This window comes from Engystomops pustulosus, chromosome 4, assembly GCF_040894005.1.
Source record: "Engystomops pustulosus chromosome 4, aEngPut4.maternal, whole genome shotgun sequence".
Lineage (NCBI taxonomy): Eukaryota > Metazoa > Chordata > Amphibia > Anura > Leptodactylidae > Engystomops > Engystomops pustulosus.
Genome location: NC_092414.1, coordinates 102,609,343 through 102,633,696, shown reverse-complemented (window position 1 = coordinate 102,633,696; position 24,354 = coordinate 102,609,343). Strand labels below are relative to the sequence as shown.

General features: G+C 35.7%; 1 protein-coding gene across 13 annotated transcripts in view; it reads right to left on the bottom strand.

Annotated features, from left to right (window-relative positions):
• The window catches only part of FOXP2 (forkhead box P2), a 161,226-nt gene that overhangs the window by 13,399 nt on the left and 123,473 nt on the right, over positions 1-24,354 (bottom strand). For all 13 annotated transcript variants that reach the window (XM_072146929.1, XM_072146928.1, XM_072146932.1 and 10 more), the window contains 6 exons: positions 17,980-18,181; positions 17,699-17,775; positions 17,465-17,566; positions 14,889-15,010; positions 13,302-13,371; positions 11,224-11,387 (listed from right to left, as the gene is read on the bottom strand). In XM_072146929.1, coding sequence (XP_072003030.1) covers positions 11,224-11,387; positions 13,302-13,371; positions 14,889-15,010; positions 17,465-17,566; positions 17,699-17,775; positions 17,980-18,181 — 737 coding nt within the window. The remainder of the gene's footprint in view (positions 1-11,223; positions 11,388-13,301; positions 13,372-14,888; positions 15,011-17,464; positions 17,567-17,698; positions 17,776-17,979; positions 18,182-24,354) is intronic.

Genomic DNA, 24,354 nt, shown 5'->3' with positions numbered 1-24,354 from the left:
ACTTCCCTAAATATTTTATAATGTTGGAAAAAGATGAAGCGTACTTTAAATACAATTATAAAATGCAGCAAGGTAAGGGTCTGTTTACTTAATAGGAGATATTTATGCTTCAGTAATCTATGCTCTAAGAAGAGTCCTATGGTCATGTAACAGAAAAATACAGAAACAAACATGGTACAAACATACAGTGCCAACATGTATCTACAATAATCAAGGGTTTTACTATTAGAAATAAGCCTGAAAATTCACCTAATACCTGAATAAAGTGCATGTTCTGTTCTAAAAACACACTTCTAGCGCACCTGACCTCCCAGAGGATAATAATTATAATATGGCAGAAAGGTGGAAACTGCACTGTTACCATGTCTTAAACTTCTATTCATGTGTAAGCTGATTTCTCCTGTAAAAATGTATGTTGCCATATTCCATTGCAGTATGCAAATAGGCCTAAATGGCGCATGATGGAAAGTGCATTCAGAAAAGTTGCAATATATATAGGCTGATTAATTAGAAATGTGCATCCATAAATACCCTAACTGTTCACTTACGTTAGATGAGAAGATTAGTACAACAGATAGAAGAGATAAACAAGAAACATAGTAAAGACAGTATTATTCCTATAAATTATACCTTTGTAGGAATAATACTGGTTAGATATCAGAATATGTACTGGGATGTATCTGAAAAGGTGGCATTCAAAAGCAATCTCCTTGAGGGGAATGTATTACTAACATAGATAGATGCTGTATCTTAGAAAGGAGAAAGCTCTATTCACAATACATAATATAATGAAAGTACAAAAAAGACAATGCCCCATATGTATTTCAAAAAATTGTCGTATACAGTGTGCATAAATCCATGTTTCTCATAAAGAAACTATACTTTGTTTGTGTTGGGACCTTTTACATGCAGCATATTAAAATCTACTACATAGCTAATAAACAATTTTGACTTGATATATTTCCAAAATTCTTCAATAATGAAGGAGTAGTAATAAAATATGAAATTTAGGATCATCACTTCAAAAGTGGTTAAGTTTAAGGGACTACATTGTTTCCACACTTACATATTGTACTACTATTTTATTGCTTTCACATAACAATATGGGAGGAATAGCCTTATGAGCAATGGAAAGCAATTCAAAGCAATCACAGTGTTGGCAATAGAAAGTATTATCTTACACAACCAGCTTATCTAAGTCTCATAATACTTCATCTTTTTCTCAATAGGATAAAAATGAAAGTGTTAGGATGGACAAATGTCAAACAATGTTGAAAGAAGAATAAAAATTTCAATCAGCAGAAGCTACCAATCTAAAGGTTCTAAACAAAAGTGTAAAATCAGACAAGTAAAGCAATTAAAAAAGCAAGAATATCTGTGCCATCTAATAGGGTAACTTAAAAAAAAATCCCATTACACTTTAAGTAAAAAAATAAATTATTGTCAGCAGGAGAAAATAAGGAAACAAGATTGTGCTGGCAACTCTTCTTAAAGATGCGCTCCTAAATAGAAGCATGGAAATGAGTATTATACCTAATACAGCAGCACAGTGTTGGCCTGCCCTGCTCAAGAGTTTAAAACATCAATATTATTACCGACTGAAAATCTATTCAGTTGAAAGCAGTTATTCTACATGCAGTACTTTACGACCCAGTATTACAAGTCTCCTATTATGATCAGAATTTTCCATATGTAGTCATGCACCTATGTATGACAATTTTTACTTTGAATACTTTAACTACAAACTAGTTGTTTTGTCTCCACTGCAACTCAAAGCTGTTATCATGATTACAGTCTAGCGCTGCTGTTTTGTGAAGTAGGAAATCCAAGTTTTATATATCATCGTGAGTCACATCCTCTGCACTGTGATTGGTCTGTTTAAAACCAGCCAGTGGGTGGTTTTTCATTAACTGTCCACGGTCGCCTGCCACTGGTCTTATTGTTGAGGTCAATGGGGGAGATTTATCAGAAGTGTCTGAGGTAAAACTGTTCTATTTGCCAACAAAAACTATCAGAGCTCAGCTTTAATTTTATAAACTGTTGTGGGAAAATTAAAGCTGAACTCTGATTGGTTGTTAAGGGCAACTAGAAAAGTTCTGATATCAGACACTTCTGATAAATCTCCCTGAATGATTTTTTTCTTATTTGAATGACAAACAATCGCTCCAGAAAACTTAAAAGAACCCACAAGTGATGCACATGGATCACCAGAGCTCTGGAACATTGTCCGGATTAAACACATTTTTTTCAGTGTCTAAATAAATAGTTGATTTTTATTTATATATTGCCTTCATATTTAATAGAACTTTACAAATCATGGTCCTCTTCTTCTCATCTGTTTCTATCAGCTCCCTTTTGTTCCTTTGCGAGTAAAAACTTTCATACAGGCATAGTACAAAAAAAATGGTTTATTCTAATATAACCTAAATCAATGCTTTGGTACCATGATAAATCCCTACCCAAGTGCTTTTTAGAGCATATGAATATGATCCAGCCAGGGTCACCAACTTCTTTTGTAAAAGGTTCATGAAAGAACTCTTTATTTACACAAATAAAAAATGCTGAAAAGGGGGAACTCAACCTAAATCTGCTCTGCTGCAGTCAGAAATACAGCTGGATGTCTGCAATGTGTTCCCATTCCAAAAAAAGCAGTACTTTACTTGGAACTAAGTAATATACTCTCAGATGGTTCTGTCTATAAGAGGAAAAGCAATCATCATATTTGTATGTAAAAGTATTTTTCAAAAGGGAAGGTGATTGGTCATCTTCACTCTATTCATGCTATTCACTACTAGAGCTTTACATTGCTAATATAAATATATAGCAATTGATTTACAAATTGCTTGAGTCTCTTTAATTCATTAGTTCCTTTTAGTTGTGCTTTATTTAATAAGAAGTGTTAGGCAAGGTCTTCCTCACTACCTGTAGCAGTTTCTGCATGCTCGACATCTCCCCATTTTTATGTCAATTTTGTTTGCCACAGAAAATGTTATAAATATAGGAAAAATAACAAAAAACAGGCTAACTTTTCATTTCAAATTGATTCCTTTGACAATAAGAAATTCATACCAAGAGCCCTAAACTGTCTGACTCCTCAAAAAGACAAAAACTAGTATGCTGCAAACAACTATTATTGTCAAATGTAAGTCTGTAGTTAAGCTGTCAGGAGCAGACAGCAGTGGGCAGTAACTGAAAAGACACAATATAAAAGAGAAGGTAAAATGAATTAAGACGTATTACATTGAGTGTGACATATAGAGAACAGGAACTATTCCTTGTTTTCTACTCCCTCACATGTGCTCCTGGCCTCATATTCTACAATTTAGTACTGCATTTCCCATAAATTGATCACTTCCTCCCCTGGTAAAACTGCATTTACTCAATGCTGAACTACATAAGATACTAAGAGTGATATACGCATTGAGCGGTTTCTGCCTTGTCACATGTCATCAGGAGAGATGACTACTCAACTGCTTTTAAATTGTTGAAAGTGTAGTGTAATGACACGATCTGGTCCCCACTGTATAGTTTGAATGCTGCCACAGCCATTATCGTCTGTCTGCTAAATATATGGATATACAGCACTACCTGTCTACACTAACAGATGTATAGGCTCAAGAGACAATAGTTTACATGATTATACATACAAGACGTCTTTCCAAGCCAACAAGCCTAGTGCTTACAAGCAAATATAAGCATGCAACCAAGCAGCTTTCATACTTTCATGTCTGCCTTAATGTGTTTTGTGACAGTTTCAAATGCTTTTTAAAAAATGTAGAACCATGCAAAATTGTATACTAAATAATACAATCTGTTTTTAGATTATCCCTAGAGATAAGATGCATGATTGTACAGCCCCTTTCGACTCTGTGATATACTCACTTTTTTTAATGGGCTATTTTGGGAACAGTGGGTGTAAAAGATTTGAAAAGAATGGCTGCTGTACATCCCACAAGAGAAACCCCATTTGATTACAGAAATGGGGGTTTTGTGTCTCACTTCAACCGAGCAGTGCTTGCTCTATATTTCAGATATATGGGACAGATAGCTAAGCACTCGAAAAGCCACTTCAATAGCCAGAGTTTAATCATTAGATACTCCCTAGATATCACCCTGGTACAATATTTGTAGTATAACTTTGGAAACAAATGTGTCATTTTACTCTCAGTTCCAGTTAAACCTAAACTGTCCCATTAGTAAAAAGTTAAAAGTGCTCAGGGTCTTATTTACTATAACCTTGACATTACAGGACATCTACCACCAGAGGGAATGCATATTGTGAAACAAAAAGTTGAATAAAAAATAGAATTTTTATTAGTGAATATTAAAATGCAATAAAATACATATATAGATAAGGAAATGGCTACTATGCCCCACTACTACTATCCCGGATACACATGTATATAAATTCTGTATGTACAATTGCTTTTAAACATTACTACATCCCTCTTAGAATTACTAAAAAGCTATACTATAATTATCCTGAACACCAGTACAGAAAAAACAAACAAGCTTACATCAACTACAGGTATCAATGGGAGGTGGGGGGGATAGGACTAGGGATCCAAATGCTGGCATGCCAACGGCATATGGATCCTCAGTCCAACCCCACTCCCCCATCGATACCTGTACTTCATATAAGCTTGTTTGTTTCAAACTTGTTAGTTTGTTTTTTCTAACTCTTTTTGCAGCTAATCATGCTGTTGCAGCACTTACTAAGAACAGTTCCAGGGCCTTCATAAGAGAGGGGACATGTAAGTTCTGCACATATACCATCTGTCAAACTGATGGTAGATGTCCCACCATTAGTATCTTTTTTCCCAAAAACAGTTTAACTCCGGGTTTTTTGCTGAGTTTTTCTTGAAATTGTGGTTTGAAGTAATTATTTAGCCAAAATAAAATATAAACTCCTAACATAATGTATTCTAAGATGTAATAAGAAAGATTGATAGTTAAACAAGTTAAGATTTGGTTTTCATGCTTCGATATATGGATTAAGAAATTTTTGACACCATTTCTACATTTCTCTTCTTCAGCACATACAGTTGCAGAATACTTGTCATGCAGTTCATGCATTAGAAATGAGTACACATGCTTTACATAAAGCATTCGTCTAAGCCATTTGGGAAAAAAATGCTAGTTTTAAATACATATAGTCTTAACTAGTGATGAGCGAGTATACTCGTCCGAGCTTGATGCTCGGTCGAGTATTAGCATACTCGGACCGGCTCGTTGCTCAGACGAGTATTTGCCCTGCTCGATAACGAGCATTTAATTTTTTAAAAAAAAGTGAAGAATAGTAAAAAGATACAATTAAAACATTTAATTTAATTGTTTAATTGAAGAAAACAGTGAAAGAACACAGTGCAGAACAGATTGCAGATGTTCGGGAACATCTGCAATCTGTTCCGGAGACACGCGTGCAGAACGGTGTTCTCCGCAATAGTATTTGAAGAACAATATGTGTGAAGAACACATTACAGATGTTTGGCAACATCTGCAAGTTGTTCTCTACACATATTGTTCTTCAAATACTATTGCGGAGAACACCGTTCTGCACGCGTGTCTCCGGAACAGATTGCAGATGTTCCCGAACATCTGCAATCTGTTCTGCACTGTGTTCTTTCACTGTGCTCGTTAAGTTTATAATTTTACTGAAAAATGCTCGGGTCTCCCATTGATTTCAATGGGGCTCGTTACTCGAAACGAGCACTCGAGCATCTGGAAATGTTCGGCTCGAGTAACGAGCACCCGAGCATTTTAGTGCTCGCTCATCTCTAGTCTTAACCCTTGTTTGCTCTTTAAATTTTTATTGTTTAGTAAGTCATACACAAAAAAAGCATTAACATGCCCATGAGAACTCTTAAAAGTGAAAAATAACATTGAGTTGGATGCCTCGAGCAAGCCAATGCATGGTTCATAGTCTAATGCTCAAGAAACAAGAACCTTTCTTGGAATTGATCACTCTTCTTGTTGTAGAGTGAAACGCTTTAAAGAGCTTATGTCTGTCTTCCTTCTACTCCAGGTTTTATTACTTCTTTTGTAATATTTAACACATGTAAAGACACCTTCATAAGACAAATCTTTAATTTTAAGGATTTAATGGTCTACAACGAGGTGTAATACCCAATGTATCTAGTTTGTCATGTGCAAATGACAAACTAGATCATAAATTGAATAACAGCATGCAATGTCAATCAGCTGCCTCTAAAGCTAGTAGGATCTTGTCATGTATCAAAAGTGGAATGGACTCTCGTGATAGGGATGTAATATTACCACTATACAAAGCATTGGTTCGGCCACACCTGGAATATGCTGTTCAGTTCTGGGCACCGGTCCATAAAAAGGATGCCCTGGAGCTGGAGAGGGTTCAACGTAGAGCCACAAAAATGATAAGGGGTATGGAGGGTCTTAGTTATGAGGAAAGATTAAAACAACTAGATTTATTTAGTCTGGAAAAGAGACGACTACGAGGGGACATGATTAATTTATTTAAATATATGAATGGTCCATACAAAAAATATGGTGGTAAGTTGTTTCAGATTAGATCAAATCAAAAGACGAGGGGGCACTGTCTCCGTTTGGAGAAAACAAGGTTTAATCACCAGAAGCGACAGGGCTTTTTTACTATGAGAACTGTCAATCTGTGGAATAGCCTGCCTCAGGCGCTGGTCACAGCAGGGACAGCAGAGAGCTTCAAGAAGGGTCTAGATGCCTTTTTACACCTAAATAACATTGATGGTTATGTTATATAGGATTGTCTCCCCTAAATCCCTTCCTCATCCAATCCCTTCCCTTCCTTGGTTGAACTTGATGGACAAGTGTCTTTTTTCAACCGTATAAACTATGAAACTATGAAATGTAATAAGAAGTGAATTATAGAGATTGACTTACATTACGATAGCAAAGGTTAAATGCATGATCATACAATGGATTGTAGATCCTTTTCATTATCATGAATTCTTGAGTAATATTAGCCAATGGGACTTGGTTATGTGATAGAAGAGATATTTCCCTATGGGTTATCTATAGAAAATCACAGGAACCACATTGCTAGACTTGTAATGGGATATATATATATATATATATATATATATATATATATATATATATATATATATATTACTTTATTGTTTGTATATGGCTAGTGTAATGCCTTAAGCAGATTTATAATAGGAAAATAAATCCAATCTTCCTATACATTTTAATTGCAACCCCCGAAGCCTGGCAAGTTTAATTGCCTAGAGACCCCTTACATGTCATCGCATACACATCCCTTACACCATTTAAATCTTGTTATAAATTAAAGACAAAGCACTTGAAGGGATTGTTCTGTGGAAGAAACTTATCCTATATTCTGTGAACAATGCCAGTTTGCTATGGGTCTATCCTCTGGAAACCCCAGTGATTAAGAGAATGGAGAGCTGGAGAGAGTATGTGAACAGTGTTCATTTCCATGGGGTTGCCCAAAAACATCTGCCTGGCATCTTCATAGAGATGAATGCAGTTACAGACATGTACATACCATGGCACTTCATTTACACGGTATACTGAAATTTTTGGTTCTCCATTCTTTCAATCATTGAGGGTCCCAGCAGTCAGATGCCCAGTAACTGCCTAGATCCCCAGTGAAAAATTAACTATTTTTTTTTTCTTAACTATTTAGTTTTGGCTGCAAAATTGCTGAATGATCAACAAATCAATAAACCAGTGGCTTTTTATACCAGGATAGTCTGGACTCTGGAGTTCAAGTTATATATCTATATATTATTATAAAGGAGCCATAAAATGCATAGACCTGCATACGGCTTTCACAGCTCTATAGCCACTGTCACAGGGATCGGGATCTAGCATCCATATTGGAAAACTTCATAGTTGTTACAATTTCAACAGGCATTCTGTGTTTTACAATTCCTGATGTCCTAATAGCAGGTCAAAGTTTTTATATTTTTGAAACTATAGATTAAGTTTCCTTTGTTTGCTTAAAGCAGTAAATTTTACTGTGCAAAAATATTTTAATCAAATTTTTTTTAAAATTTTTTTTCTGGACTATATTTAACACTGAGCAAAAGGTGTTCAATAAAAATATATTATGTATAATTTAGAATATAATCTAAACATGCAAATACAAATAGTGTTCAATAGCTTTATATATCCAGATGGTATCCAGAGTTAGACACAGGCTGTAATCTTACATCACCTCATTATTAGGATGAAATCTTAAAACAATATCTCCGAGGTCCGCGTTGCACAATTTAGTAAACAGGAAAGTACCACATTTGACATCACTGATTAAGGCCAGGCATTTCCAACGCTTCATACACATTTCTGAAATCCACAATGCATCAATTTTTAATAATTCCACTCTCTCTGCTCCATTAAAAAGATGGTAGGGGAAAGATTTTAGAGTAATTAATGATATAGTTAGCTGCTAAATATTAATAGGAATCGTAGTTCTGCATAAAATATAACATATAAACCTTGCCAATACAGACACACCAGTAATTAAAGTTGAATATGTAATTATGCTGATTTATAAGACAGGGAAAAAGTTACACTTTTCCAGGCTCTATGTAAACCGTGGTTAATAGTTAAAGTTGTATTTTATGGTTTTAATAAAAGGCCAATGCACTTAATTTAGTGCAAGTTCAGAGCTGGTTTGAAGATCATAATCAGTCAGATAATGACTATGTACATTCCGGCTACTTTTATGGATATTGGCTCAATAAGGAGGATTTTCAGCTTTTGCATCCCTCGCAGTAATAGCAGTGGGATGCTAATAAATATAAAGTGTCTCTCTAGGATCAAATGTAGATATCCTGCAAATAGGGTTCTAAAAAATCTGATGTGATTCTGTATATGATTTGTAAAGTACAGTAAATAGAGTTTACAAAACATGGTGCATTCTAGTGTTTTCATTTCAGACTAAAATAGCTGAAGGGATAGAGTTTATTATATATATTGTTTATTATATAGCAACTCATATCTATAGTTAACCTGAAATTAGAGATATTATACTATTTATCAGTTTATTATATCTCAAGGTTCAATGTATATTTGTCCAATAAAACATATTTAATATTTAGAAAATATTGCACTAATGGTGTATAATGATGTGGCCACTTAAGGCCATGTTTTGTACTGTACCGGCTATATGGCATTTAATGGCCCATCGCTGATGCTTGCACCTCCCTGTAGCACTGCATTGGCTAATGAAGTTTATTCAACCAACATGTTTCGGTGAGTGCTGCACTTCCTCTATGCTCTGGTTTGATACACTGCTCACTGCCATGCACCTTTGATTGTTTATTTGCTGGATCTGCTTCCGTTTCTGGCTGTAAATGGCTCTGTGATTGTTCCAGTTAGGATAGTGCACATGCTAATCTTTGCTATATTTATTCTGTACCTGCAGTCACATGTACTAATATACAACACTCCATACTGCAGTATCACTACCACACATTATGCCCGTGTCCACATCTGGGTTGGAGGTTCTATTAGACATCTAGTCATAACTGGTATGAAAAAAAGGTTTCAGCATGCTATGGCATTCATGATGGAAACCTGATAGACCCCCAAATTAGTCAATGGAGGACCTGCACTGTCATGTCACTGACCCAACAATGCCATAAATATTGTATTTCTGCTTCTATGATGAAGAAGAATAATGGAATTTACCAATGTCGCAGTCCTTTATATGGTATGGCAGATTGTTGTAGGTAAGCTAGCAGGTAAATTAGTGGGCTACATCCCCAATAGGAGTTGCTGTGTAAAAACATTATTTTATTGATCCCATACACACTAGTGTTATTTTAGCTATATTGTAAACTTTGTACAACTTGAACATAAGCTAGTGGCTTGGCTCACCTAGAGTAAGATGCATTATTTTAAGAAGTTCACCGCTGGTTTGTAAAATGGCTCACAGCATCCTCCCCTCTATATGCCCTGATAGAGCCATGCCTAAAGCCTGTTACCCACATGTAAGATTGGTTCGACAAACTTGCTCTGTACCCTTGAAGAGTTTACCAGACCAAGCCTAGAATGACTGAAATAAATGGAGAAGCTGAATTCAGTTTCTGAAAGTCTAGGTTAGGTCCCAAAAAATCCTGCAAGCACTCAGAATGAGTTGGTCTCTTACTCTGGCATAAAGTTAAAATTACTAACGTAATACAAATAATTTTTCTTGATCTTGCCTTTCTCCAATACCACACAAATATAGAAGTTTGACCTTTTTAAAGAGTAGAAGAAGAGTACTGTGCCTGCAGCACTAGGCCAAAAGAAGTTCATCTAGTATTACCCATGGATTACAAATTCAGGTAGTCATATTTATATGCATTGGTTAATACTGGATGGTGCCAATAAAATGGTTTCTGACATGATTATTGAGCAATGGCAAACAGTCGCATGGACCAATTAATGTGAAAAGCAATAAATTCTATTTGACTTTCCGGCATTTCCCTGTAACCAATAGAACATAGCTTTTATGATTCAAATGTATTTTTTTCTCTGATAATCTATATTGGTTAGTTAAATATACAATTAATGTAAACAAAAGTTGGCTTTTAGCCTTTCAAGTAAGATCATTTTACAAAGAGGCAGCAAGGCTATCCGTGTAACACAGAACATAGCCGGGATGTATGTTTTATGACGCTAGCTTTCTAGTGAAATTAAACAGAAAGCCTGATATTTTGATACTCATCTGGAAGTTAAAGGTATTGTACTTTCACTTTGAATAAACAGCTAAAATAAAAAATAATTTATACTTACCTGTCTATTCCCTGAGGGTCCAAGAGCTGTCTGCCTGGTCCTTGTTCACAACCATATGGCATGTGGCCATTGTAGACAATCAATGACCAAAGAAGTCATCCGCTACATTATTGTCATCATGGCTCCCATCACACAGAATCCATGTCAGTAATGTCCATGACAGATGGTGCCACCAATTGGCTGCCTTGCTCACAAACCATTTGTTTGGAAGCAGAGAATAGGAAAACAGACAAAGATGCAGCTCTATATGCCTAGAGAAACAGACAAGTCTGCATTCTTTTTTATTTTAACCTATTTCCATGGATTCAAAAAGTGTAATAAACTGGACAACCTCTTTATGATGCCCATTATGAGGCTTTATTTTCATATGGACAGATCCAAGAAATGTGCATCTCTGTCCTGTTTTACAACTTAAGAACCGGTAGAATAAAGTGCAACTTTCTGGGTTGTACTTACATGTGTGGTTGAGGAGAACAGCCTGGACTGCTGTTTCCATTGCTGTCAATGTGATCCAGTGCGCCATTGAGGTCTTCATGTACTGCTTGAAGTAAGCCAGTGGATGCATTGTTTATCAAACCTGTGTTACTCAGCAAAGGTAAACTGCTTTCTGCCAGAGCGGCCTAATAGGAAAGAAAAAATAGAGTCATCAATGTTATTCCACAATTTCTGATTTTCCAAAACCTTAACCATCATAATTGTGGTAGCCTGACAACTATTGCTGATATTGGTTGAGGAGGGAGGTGATGGGGGAGGAGGGTGGCAAAAGTGCAAACTGAACCCTTTTATCGTTTTCAGGGTTTTCGATTCAATTTAATAAGAAAATGTTGTGTGTGTTTAAAACTAGAACCCCTAAATCGATCTTTTCGTGGTACATTAGTAATGTTAAGTACGGGAGATATATTCCGTATTAAATAATGTAAATGTTAATATTGTATTATGCTTCATGTGTTTATGTAAGAATTGCACTTTTGTTAAGATGCTCATTAACTTTTTTTTTTCTCTTTGTTTGTATAATGTTGATATTAATAAATTTTGTACATTTCTAAAAAAAAAAAAAAAAGGGGAAAAACTATAGAGGAAAAAAATCTATAGTTATAAGGTTCCTTATAAATTTTGTAGATTTATTCACATTAATGTCAATGTAAAAGTTTTTTTTACAAAGACATTTTGACACAAACAGAAAGTGTTAACATACATGTAATGTAAACATTGACCACGAGGATAATACAAGTAATTATAACAATGTTGGTTTCCTGTAATAGACTGGCAGATAGGGAACCCATCCAACCCGTGGTCTTCAATCTGCTAGTGATTTTAGATTATTCTCTTCCTTAATTTGAACTTTCCACACACGTCTCCAGGACTTTTCCAGAGCTGCACCAATTCTCTGGAATGCCCTACCCTGGTCTGTCAGACTAAGGGTCCATTCACACGCGGTATGCCCGCCGTGTGCTGGAGAGGAGGAGGAGGTGACTCCTCTTCCCTCCATAGAGAATAGCGGTGCACGGCCGCACACACGCCAAATGATAGAGCATGCTCTATATTTTTGCGGTGTGCGGGCCGGATCTGCAGTATCTGCAGTATCTGCGCTGCGCCGCTATTGCCGTCTATGGGGACGTACATGCGGCCGCAAATTTGCGGCTGCATGTACGTCCCCGCAGACGGCCATGTGAATAAGCCCTTATACCCAACCCCCAATGAGTCAAACGTTCTATTACGGCGGGCCTATGATACTCGCTAACAGCGTGCCACTTTAACTCTTTATTAACCAATTCTGGGTAATCCCCCTGTCTGTTATTTGGAACATGATTCTCTGCAGTCCCACTGACTTTGGACTTTATATGTAAGCTGGTGGCTGATGGCTGGTTCAAGCAGCAGCATTTTTTATTTATTAAATTATTTTTATTCCATTCCCTTATTAAAATGGCTGGATCATTATACAAGCTCTTGTACCTCATTCTCAGAGACTGTAAACTCTTGCGAGCAGGGCCCTCACTGCTATTGTTTTACATGACTGTTACTCTGTAAAGTCTTATTTTATTTGTATATGTTCCCCAGAATCTGTAAAGTGCTACGGAATTTGATGGCGTTATATAAATAAAGATTATTATTATAGAGAATATAATTACAGATATCTCTCTTCTGTGTAGTTTAGATCACTTATGCATTCTGTTATACAGCTTGCTGACAATATCATTGTAAGCCGGACTCTTTACATTGTAGACATCTTTAATATGTCTCCATTACTACAAATTATTTATGTATAATCCATAAATGGTACACTGCCCCAACTAGATTGTTATATTCACAAAGAAAGAGTTCTATGAGCCATCATTTACTTTGTGGAAATCTGAGTGTTCCAGGACTTGCCACAGGGTGTCCTTCTTGCCACTTCACATCAAAAGCAATAAGCTTTAGAGACAGAGTGGATTCCTCTTTCTAAGCTACACAACTGTATCAAGTGAAAGCACTGAAGAACACTGCACAGACATTCAATAAAACAAATACATGGAAGTCAAACGTATGATCTTTACCTGTAAACTTGCATTAAGAGCTGCTCCATAGCCAAGGCTGGTAGGTATGTTTTTTACTAGTGTTGGACTACTGCAAAAAAAACCCATAAGTATAGATTACAATACAATAAATGTGATATATGTAGTAAATGGCAATACAGGAGACATTAACCCTTTTTATTAATATTCTGCAAATGTTTTTAGAACTTGTATAAGCACTACGTGCTCTGTATCATCTTTGATAGAAATCTTTTACATAAATATATATAATCTGTTCTGTTTGTGCTCATAAGGTGACCAAAAGCTTTGATCAAGATTTTACTGCTACGTTTTTAACTTTTTACTTGTTACATCAATATCGAGACTAATTGATGTAACCATGTGACAGCAAACTGTGAATATCTTTCTACGTGAAAAGTACATTTGTTATAGGGTAGGTAAATCAATGTAAAGAGGTATTCACTTATAGCTATGTGTTTTGCCCTGCCTATATGAGGTGTATATAGATTTAACATATGTGTAAAATGATATGCTTGCTGTATTAGTTAATGTCTGCAGACAACTCACAAGTCATAAGGCCCTTGACTAAGCTATGGAAAAGAGAATATGGCACTTAATAAAGTGATACATTGGTGAATAGAAATAGCTTTTTACTGTACATTTACTACAAGACATATGGACATTAAGCTGAACTTTTACAATGTTTAGAAGAACCAGCTCACGTAACCCTTTATGGTTGTAAGTGTGAAAAAGATGCACAAGTTGTTTTTCTCTAGTAATAGTATTCTTGACATCTTCACATTTTTAAAAACAAAATAGGTAATCCTTATGAAGTGCTCTATTCATAGTTTATGGGATGCTCATGGGGGTTGAACATGCATAAAATGTTGTTACAGCATAAAACCAGATAACTATAGAAAAAGCCATGTTAGTTTGACAAAGCACCACAACTGCATTAAACATGCAGTTGGGGTGCATTAAAAGTGAGAATTCTCCAACTTTTTCTTATTGATTAACCACTATTCACCTTCTTCTTAGAACATGACTGGAATTAGTAGCTGGAAGCTAAACAAAGATGTGGACATGCTTAACACGTTGCTGAAATGTTGCTCGCTTGGCTCCATGCTAGGTTCTGCTGCATGTTCTATGGACTGGACTTTAGCAGTAATACTTAAGATATTTTAGGTAAATAGAAAAAGAATAGTTCTGAATATCTTTAGACTGTTCATCTGAATAAAAAGATGTCAGCCCCTTGCTTTTGTAAACTGTATTTGGATTTAGAATAAATGCAAAAAAAACCACTCAGCTGATAGAAATAATATGCATCATAGGCTACTAGACAAAAGATCTACTCCTACATTTTTATAAAGGTTCGTGTACATGCAAAAAAATATTCAAAAGCAGATATTACTTTTATTTTATGAGATTTTAAAAATAAAATACAATGAAATATTTAGAAACACTTACATCATTGACTGCAGTCTATTATCAGTAACCCGTCAGGTCACGACCGTTGTTAACATTACGCACATTATACACGTGACACCCCACACTAATATAACACTGTGGAATAGCATTCATCACATACCAAGTATAAAAGAAACATACCCAGTGATCTTTTGTGACCTTCTTTTCTGATATTCTGCTTCATCTACTGTCCACACTGCCCCTTTTACGTTTTCCACTCGCACAAAACATTTGTGCAGGCTGAGATTGTGACGTACAGCATTCTAAATAAGATATATGCGAAGAGAAAGCCCATAAGTGAAATAGTCGACAGATAGGTGTTCATTGAGATGACATGAAATTAAAAATAGACATTTCAGTTTTGTTACAGCATGAACAGACCTAAAAAAAAAAGTGAACTCTGTTCCATGAACCTTTCAAGCTATTTTAATAATAGCTATGTCAGAACCTTCCTTTCACTGAGCTGGTCTAAATTGCAATATCTGTACAAATTACAGTATCTTTGAAAATGCCAGAACAATTAGGTCAGCTCAGCTCTGTCCCTGATCAAGCACTTGGGGACAGATGAAATGTCCAAAGGAACCAGTCCTGCTCGAGGTATTAACATGCTAAAAAGGCTACAGTGACAAGTGTTAATTTTGCACAAAGCTTTATGCAAATAAGCTCAAAGTCATTCTTTTCATCCCACAATAATGAAATGACAGAGTTTGTTTATTCAGTGTTATTAGATGCCATTTTCTAGTTACAGTTTAATGTTTTCTGACTACTGGTGAGCCATAAAGACTTTATCATATTAATATACCCACACCTTCATTCTATCCATTAACATGTACAATGAAATGCACATTTCTTTCTATCACTAAAATGTAAGCGTTTTCCAGCTTTTAACCTCTTATAGAGTGTGCTACTTATTGGATAGACCTAGCAAAAATTTTGTAAAAACATTTTACTGGGTTGAGATGAAAAACATAAAAACGCCAAACTCCCACCTTAGCATCAGTGTACATAGGATGACAGCTGATGATGATGGTAAATTAGTGTACAGTATTAACCTTATTTGTGAGAAGAAGCATCAATCTTAATAAATGTTATATGGCGAAGGGGTTAAATACAACTGAAATGTTGCTTGAGGAAGGCGACTGTTAATCTGACATATTTTTTATTCGGATTCTTCTACAGTGTACCATCAAGTCAATTCAGTAATGACCTAATTCTTATTTCCAGCATATAAAACAAAGTAATTTTGATAAAGATTTCTTTTTATTTGCACAAAGGCAGGCTTCTGGCTTGCTTTAAGAGCAGAATTCTTAAAAAAAAAAAAAAAAAAAAAGAAGAAAAAAAAAGCATAAGCAGATCTAGCATCTGACCTGAAATCCAAGGATTTGATTGATCTTAATGCCCATGGCTCGGAATATGATAATTTTAATATTAATGAGCAAATGAGCAGTTTTATTATGCATGCGATATAGTTAGAACTAATAAGCTGTTCAGAATGAGTTTTGCTGGATCCCCGAGCTGTGGAGATGAGACCGAGCTAAGATATTAAATCACCTTTCATTTCTTTTTAAATTTCTTTCAGTAAATCAAATGACAGAAAATTCTGTACAATCTCTAATGAGTAACAAAAGAAAATGCAAATCTTCAACATAAATATTACCTATTGAAAGAGTCGTTAAGTAGGTTTCAATGGAGGCTAGTGGGGTTATTTTGCAGCAAAGCAAACGTGTATGGGTTAGCAGCATGTAAATAAAACAATTGCATCATTTGGCCACTGCACACAACAGCTAATAACTTCTAAACATTCTGTAAATGAAAAGCATTCTAAACCTTTCACACCCATATATCTGTAATCGCCTGCCAGATTCATTTGCATTTTAAATCCAAATTAATTCACTTTAGCATATCTCACAGTTGAAAATTCTTAGTATGCTGATGAGTGCTTTGCCGCCTCTGTTCTCCTCAGCTACAAACATTCTCCCCTTTTGTATGAAATGGCTTGTGGCTAATTGATGTTTCTGACTGCTTTTTGAAATGAAAATAAAACAGTTCACTTAGACGGTGCTGAGTACCCTTATCTTGCCAGACATTGCTCTCTAGCAGAAATAGATGCACACAAGTAACATTTTTTAGCACCCGGTAGGAAGCAGACAATGAAGTTGTTTGGACAGGGATATGGATGAACCCTTTTGTCTAAGTAAATAAACGGCATTTATGGTCTGACAGGATAATATTCACTTTACTTTCTTTTTAGTTCCAGCTGAGTAGCCCTGGTCCTCACTCCAGTGGCACATTTGGCCTGTATGATGAGCTATGATGTGTACAAAAGGCACAGACCAAGACAAAACCTACAGCTTCCATTTGTTGCACAAGGCAAACAGACATTTTTCAAACTAATTAGCCAATAATATGCAAGAGAAAAAGTAATATAGTGCGACTAACAAAGGTGTTGATGATTGAGTGCTCACACTGTAATTAGTGTGTCAGGCCCTCATTTCTCTGCCAAGCCTCTGCTATTAATTGCACCAAATTAGAAAACGATATCAGAGGCAAAATTATTCTTTCACTTGTCATTTTGAGAGAGAGAATTCATTCCATTCAAGAGGCAGGTTAAAAAGAGGGGACGCAGATACTAATCTGCTTATGTCATGGAAATAAATGGTCCTTGTGCTATCAGCAAGCAGTATGTGAGCCACCGAAAGCCCTTTGAAAGTAGTTACCTTCCAAGTTGCTGCATTACGCCTGAAGTAAGCAAACGTCCGTGTAAACCAGCTGTAAATTTCATTAAGTGTTAACTGCCTGTCAGATGATTCCATGATAGCCTGAAATGAGACAAGATGCATAGTGACATTAAAAAGACTTACTAACTAGACCAGATGTCAATTCTGTCATTGTCCCATCTTGGGCTATTAATGCACGCTCATCTAATAAAGGTTCAATTTCCTCAAACCTACCTGCCTTATGAGAGTTGCATATGTGAATGGAGGACGGACATCCGCGTTTTTATAAAACTCGTAGTTTGGAGCAATTTCTAGTAAGATAAAAGAAGATTTTTGGTTAACAGGCATTCCACAAGGAGGGCAAGTATAGTCAGAAACAACAAATACCATATTTAACCAACAAATAATTGCAACTCTTTTCTTGACATCTAAAGGAAACTTAAAAACAGCAAAAAAAATAAGTTAACATCAGCCTGTGTACATATATGACACAAATCAAGCAATGATTAGACTACCTGAGGACATTGGAATGTTGTATTTGTCAGAATGCCTCCTTCGAATGGCCCCAACATTGGGTACACTGGCCGGTGTAATTACAGAGGGTCCCTGGGCAAGTGGAGTGACTGGTGCTGTTGGCGTGGTTGGAGTTTGAGGTAAGCTCTGAGGGGATGTGTCTAACATGTTTTTAGACATTGTGACACTAGACACCAAGTTCAGCTGAAAAACACAGAAAAGAGAGAGACATTAGGTCAAGAACAAATAGAAAACCTTGCATATTTAGACTATTTGCATCTAATACCGCAGGAAAAAGAACTGACTGTAAATAATAAGCATCTAACATTCATAATTAGAGATGATAATGAAGAAGGCACTAGCCGATTATTATATAACACCGATTCATTCTGGTTTTTCAAGTGAAAGATATCTTAATTCCAGAAACATTTGAGCAGCAAAATAAAAAAAAACTAAAAGACCTTCGATAAGTTCATATTCCAAACCAGCCATAGTATTTGTTAATAGTCCTAAATCTCAGATGAGAAGCTCCAACCAGCTGGAAAATCTTACACTGACCTTTAGTCTCCTTGCTAATTTGGTGGAATGGTAATGACATTACTACATATTCAAACAAAATTGTCTTAATTGCAAATTAGCCGGGGGAGGCTGAAATTTTTCAAATTAAATCTGATTGGAGATGGGGAGAGGGAAATGGTATTTCCTCACTAACAATCATTTGTGGCATGTGTTAACAAATATAATGAAATGTCAAGTTTGCCAATTCCTCTGGAAGGATCATTTTCAATTTGTGATTACAGTGTCACTTATTGCTGATGTACCCTGGAAAGTGGGTGTCAGAATAGAGAAAAGGAAAATAGGTGTGAATATATGCAATCTGTTCTAAAAACGTGTCCTCCATTTATGCCCATAGAGTACCACCTTTCCTCATTATAAAAAAAAATCATCACCTTCACCACACCTCTCTGGCCATAAATAGCATCCAATTAGCAAAACTTAGTAGTAGTGAAACACTTTCAATGATTACAACTATAATTTCAATGGGATTCATCAGAAATAATGTGCAGGTAATTTGATTCATAGCCCTTCTTAACCCTTCTCGCTTTTCCATAACATGAAGTGTTAAAATATCTAGCTTCCTACTTGTAATAATTTTTTTGCCTGCATGTTGCATTAGCCTTTCACCTGCACATAAAAAAATGTCTGCTACTGTATATAATTTAGTAACACCTGCCCTTCTAAATCCCAACATTCTTTCTGAGACAAACATATTTTTAATAGGGAGAAATGGTGTGTACAGCATTGATTGATCTTTCTTTGTGGATTTGTTTTACACATTTAGTCAGTGGAGAGATTTGTTAGGGAAACAAAAATTAACATATGCCAGCTAATTGTTCCTCTTTCTTGGGAAGCAGCCAGAAGAAGCACATTAGCAGTCTAATAATAACGACTGGCACCCTGAAGGCATCCCCAAGTGCATCTGTTCCCAATAAACCGCAAACTGTTATTCAGCTCCCACTCAAAGCCAGCAGAGTGAAATGGGAATTCTTTGTTACGTACATAAAAAGGCTAAGATGATATTACTAAATGCTATACTTCACACGTTCAGAAAACCAATTGTATGTGCTTGTTCATATCATGTACACGACACATCTTTTCCAACCTCTAGAACTACAGGCTTCTGCTCACATTCTGCCAGTACACATAGCAGCAGAATTACCATGTGTGCCAATATACTATATGGACTAATAAAAATATACAACATAAAAATAACATATTCTAAAGTACATAATAAATCCAGAGTAGGCATTTTTTCTGATTTCTATTTTATATAGAACATTTCAAAGAAATAATGGGATATACTTTATACGTTACTTTAATTTGAACAACCCTCAGTTTATTTTAATATAGAGCTCTACATATTAGTAGATGCAACGTTCTATGTTCTGTTTACCTGATCAAATATGCATAATTAACAACCATTCAGAACGGGGATTACAGATAATTGTTATTAATACACCATTGTATAAAATTCATAAATGTCTTAAGTTGGGAAACAAGAGGGGAAGATTTATCAAGTGCTGGAGCACGATGCACCAACTCTTGATGTTAACCCTGCTCCACAGGTCGCCTTGGATATACCAAGAAGATCTGGCCTCTTAGTCTATACAATGCATGACTGGGTAATTGTACACCAAGCTCTGCGGCCCCACATAGCCCTTTTCACGTCCACTTGAATGGAGAGTCGCAATTCCCAGTGCATGGCACATGCCAGTAAAAGCCCTGATACTGTAGATCTCAGCCATATTGCCTAGAAATATGGGCGCTTGAGATGTCCTACAGAATGAATAGGTCAAAGTAATCTAGCCATGATACTGAATCATGTATATTTGAGGGGCTTGAGATGCTAACCTGGAGTATCTCACTGTACATAACCTTATAACCCAGCATCAGCATGGGTTTATGTCAGTCAGTCCTGTCAGACTAATCTGATTGGCTTTTATGAGGAGGGAAGTTCGGGACTGTACCTAGGGGAGGCTGTGGATGTTGTATCTGAACTTTTGCAAGGCATTTAGCACAGTGCCACATAAAAGGTTGGTAAATAAAAAGAGATTACTGGGACTGGGGGAAAATCTGTGTATTTGAATATGTTTTTTTGTGATAAAAACAGAGGGTTGTACATTCTCAGATTGGGTTGATGTAACCAGGTGAGTGCCACAGGGGTCAGTATTGGGCCCCCTTCTTTTTATTATTTTTTATTAATGACCTTGTAGAGCGTTTACAAAGTCAAGTTTCAATATTTGCAGACAATACTAAGCTGTGGAAAGTAATTAGTACTGAGGAATGAATACATGAATACAATAATGTTCTAAACAGTTAATTACTCGGTAAGAATGCAGCTTCAAAAGACTTGGGGGTATTGGTGGATGGTAATCTTAATTTTAGTGACCAGAGCCAGGCACCTGCTGCTAAAGCAAATAAAATTATGGGATGTATCAAAAGAGACAATAGATTCTCATGATAAAGACATAGTTTTGCCCTTATACAAATCCCTTGTCAGACCACACATGGAATATTGTGTACAGTTTTGGGCACCAGTGTATAAAAGGGATATAGTAGAGCTGGAATGGTTGCAGAGGAGAGCAACCAAGATTATTAGAGTAGGGGGACTAGAATACAAAGACAGATTACAAAATTGGGATTATTCAGTTTAGAAAAAAGATGTTGGAGGGGAGACCTCATTACAATTTACAAATACCTGAATAGGCAGTACAAGGATCTTGCAAAAACATCTTTTCATACCTAGGCCTGTGACCAGGACAAATGGATGTCCTCTACGCCTAGAGGAGAGGCGATTCTACCATCATCATAGATGGAGATTCTTTACTGAAAGAACAGTGAGACTATAGAACTCTACATAGAGTCCGCCATAACAACCTCTATGTACATATTGGACTTGATGGACTTCTTGATTTGATGGCATCTTTTTCCAGCCTTATATTCTATCACACAATGGGAAGCTGGTCAATTAGTAGGTTAATAACAAGAGATCCCTCCAAAACCTTCCATGAAACCTCTTTGTCACATTAAAACTATAGGATTTAATAATATGATTTTTATTCTTTCATATCCATTCATAATGGCCAATTTGCCTGCATTTACTGCTTTGTTACATGTAAAAGCATTTAAAACATTCCGTGGAGGTTTCCATGATCAAAATTTTCCTACACAAGAAGGTTGAAATCTACAGTGATGTTGCATGCCTTTTTGGGCTATGTATGCCTTTATTTGTGGATGTTTTTGTTAAAGATCCTGACAGAGATGTTGATAGATTTTATCACCATTAATGAAAGTCTTTACCCAGGTAATTGATATCAATTGCTTTACAGGATCTCTTGGATGAATTTTAAGCTTCTTCAATATGTTCAATGTCAAATTGCTATAAATTTCAAATCACTTTTATTGTTTATCCAAACAGTTTACATCATTTGTAATAGGGTAAAATCTAAGTTTTATTTTACTTTGTGAATTGTAGTACATAGTACTGAGTAGCCCTTTAAAAGTCTTAATTTCCAAGTCTACAATTCTCCAAGAGCTGTCAACTTCTCTTCCCTGATTCCCCACCCCTGTACTATCAGCCAAAAATAAAGTCTGCTGAGCGAGGACACTGCATAATTTGCTCCATATTTTTAAAACACGTTTCATGGACTCCCTTAAGCTGCAGAGTGAATGAAAGCATAGCGATATATATTATTTACATTACTTTACAAGTCGTGTATCAATTTATATGGGAAGTATCAGACAAGAATGTGGACTCCTGCTTTCCACTCTTCACATTACAATAAAAAGATTAAAGGCAGAAATATGTCCGACAAATATGTTCAAAATAAGCTGCAGGAATATAAATTTCTATATGTATGCAAATGAATATGTTTACAATGTTCCGCTAAGTTATTTTAGCAGCCGGCCATAACAAGCATAACATGTTTGTAGGCATGCAATCATGAACTGATAAAGAAGAATGTATTATTAAGTAAGGGAATGCATGTAAAAACTACGATGAACACTTAACCACCTTAGCTCATCTGAATATATTCAAGGTTGGGTGAAACTCATTATTCAGGACTTGCAGCCTTGATAACTTTGATTTTCATCCATCCATAGCATGGCCAAAAGGTACCGTTTAATGAAGTACCATTCAGAGAGTAAATGGGGTCATATAATAGTGCCGTTGCACCTTGTGTTCATGTACTGATAGCTGTTAAGGGTGCAGTGATGAACCAACAGAGCTCATTTCTCCCTGGTAATAAATTCATCCTATTAATATTTATCAAATGTGTGGGCTGTCTCAACTGAGACAGTACACACAAGATCGTAAATCTGGGCTATCATATCCATTTTAAGGCCTTTTGGTGTGCTATGTAAAATATTTAGATTATTTTCTATTGCCCTTTACCAACTTTTGTGTTTCAGTACAATCCTTGAGATCAGTCTTTTCCATGGGATCTTTAAACTGTGGACTCATTTTAAATCGTTCATCTAAGATTCTGTATTAATTGCTCACCATCAAACACAATTAGCAATTCTTTCATGTGTGGTTTATGTAATGTAATACTTCAATTACATTATTCATTCAGGTTCTGTTTTGGATTATAGGCTGAAAATTCTTTATTAGTGTAGATGTAACCATGCTGCTGGAGTTTTAAAAAATTCACTGATTGAATAATTAATTGGAAAAGAACAAGCTGCAGATTCCTGATGGATTTATGAGACAATTATTCCATCTTGTGATTATCTACATTGTGCTATAGGAAGCTACGAGAAAACTCATTTAATTCAAATGAAACACCAGGCTTCAGCAGGGAGTAGCACTGCCTCCCTGAACTTTATCATTAAAAAGGAGCAAGGGGTTAAATAGACTGACTCTGATAGGAGATCTATCGTGTTTTCTGCAATACAACAAATAATCACCAGTCAATTATTAACTACCGATTTGCGGATCATTAAAATAGGACAATCAACTATAATTATCAACAAGTTAAGATATGACTTTATTGTTAAATGAAGATAAATCTAGGAATGAGGGACTGTGCATTTTTAGTCTTATAACTATAACTTAATACAGTAAAAACAACGGCTTTCCCACAACAGACATTTATAATCTATTCACAATTTAGGAGGTACATGTCAGTATTTCCCTAGAAACTCAAAAATTACTTAAACGGTTGGAGTCTTAAGCCCTGTAAAAGCTGAATTATGCATTTTTGTTATATATATGTAATCTACAATTATCTCTCTCTATCATCTATCTACCCATCATTATATATCTATCAATCACTATCTATCATTGCCTATCTCTGATATCAGCTCCTATAAATATATCACTGTCTGAATCGATACGTCTCTGTCCAAACATCAGTCTATCTATTGACCAATCATTATCTATCCATCCATCAATCTGCAGATGCATTAATCATAAGATATCTATAGATATCTATCTATATATCTGAGTATAATTAGCTATTTTCAATCAAATATGATCTATATCTATTATTTATATATCTATGTACCTGTCTATCATTATCAATCTATTTGCCCATTTGTCTTTCCATCTATCATTATCTCCATTATGTAGAATTTTACATCAATATCTATCAAATACCTATGCACTTATTTATTCTATCATCTAAGTATTGTAAACTTTCAATCTATAATCTAATTATCAATCCATATATTATCTATCTGTCTGTCTGTCTGTCTGTCTATCTGTCTATCTGTCTGTCTGTCTGTCTATCTGTCTATCTGTCTATCTGTCTATCTCAATGTTCTCTATCTTTGCTTAACACAACAGAAGAAGCCGCATCGTTCTAATAGTA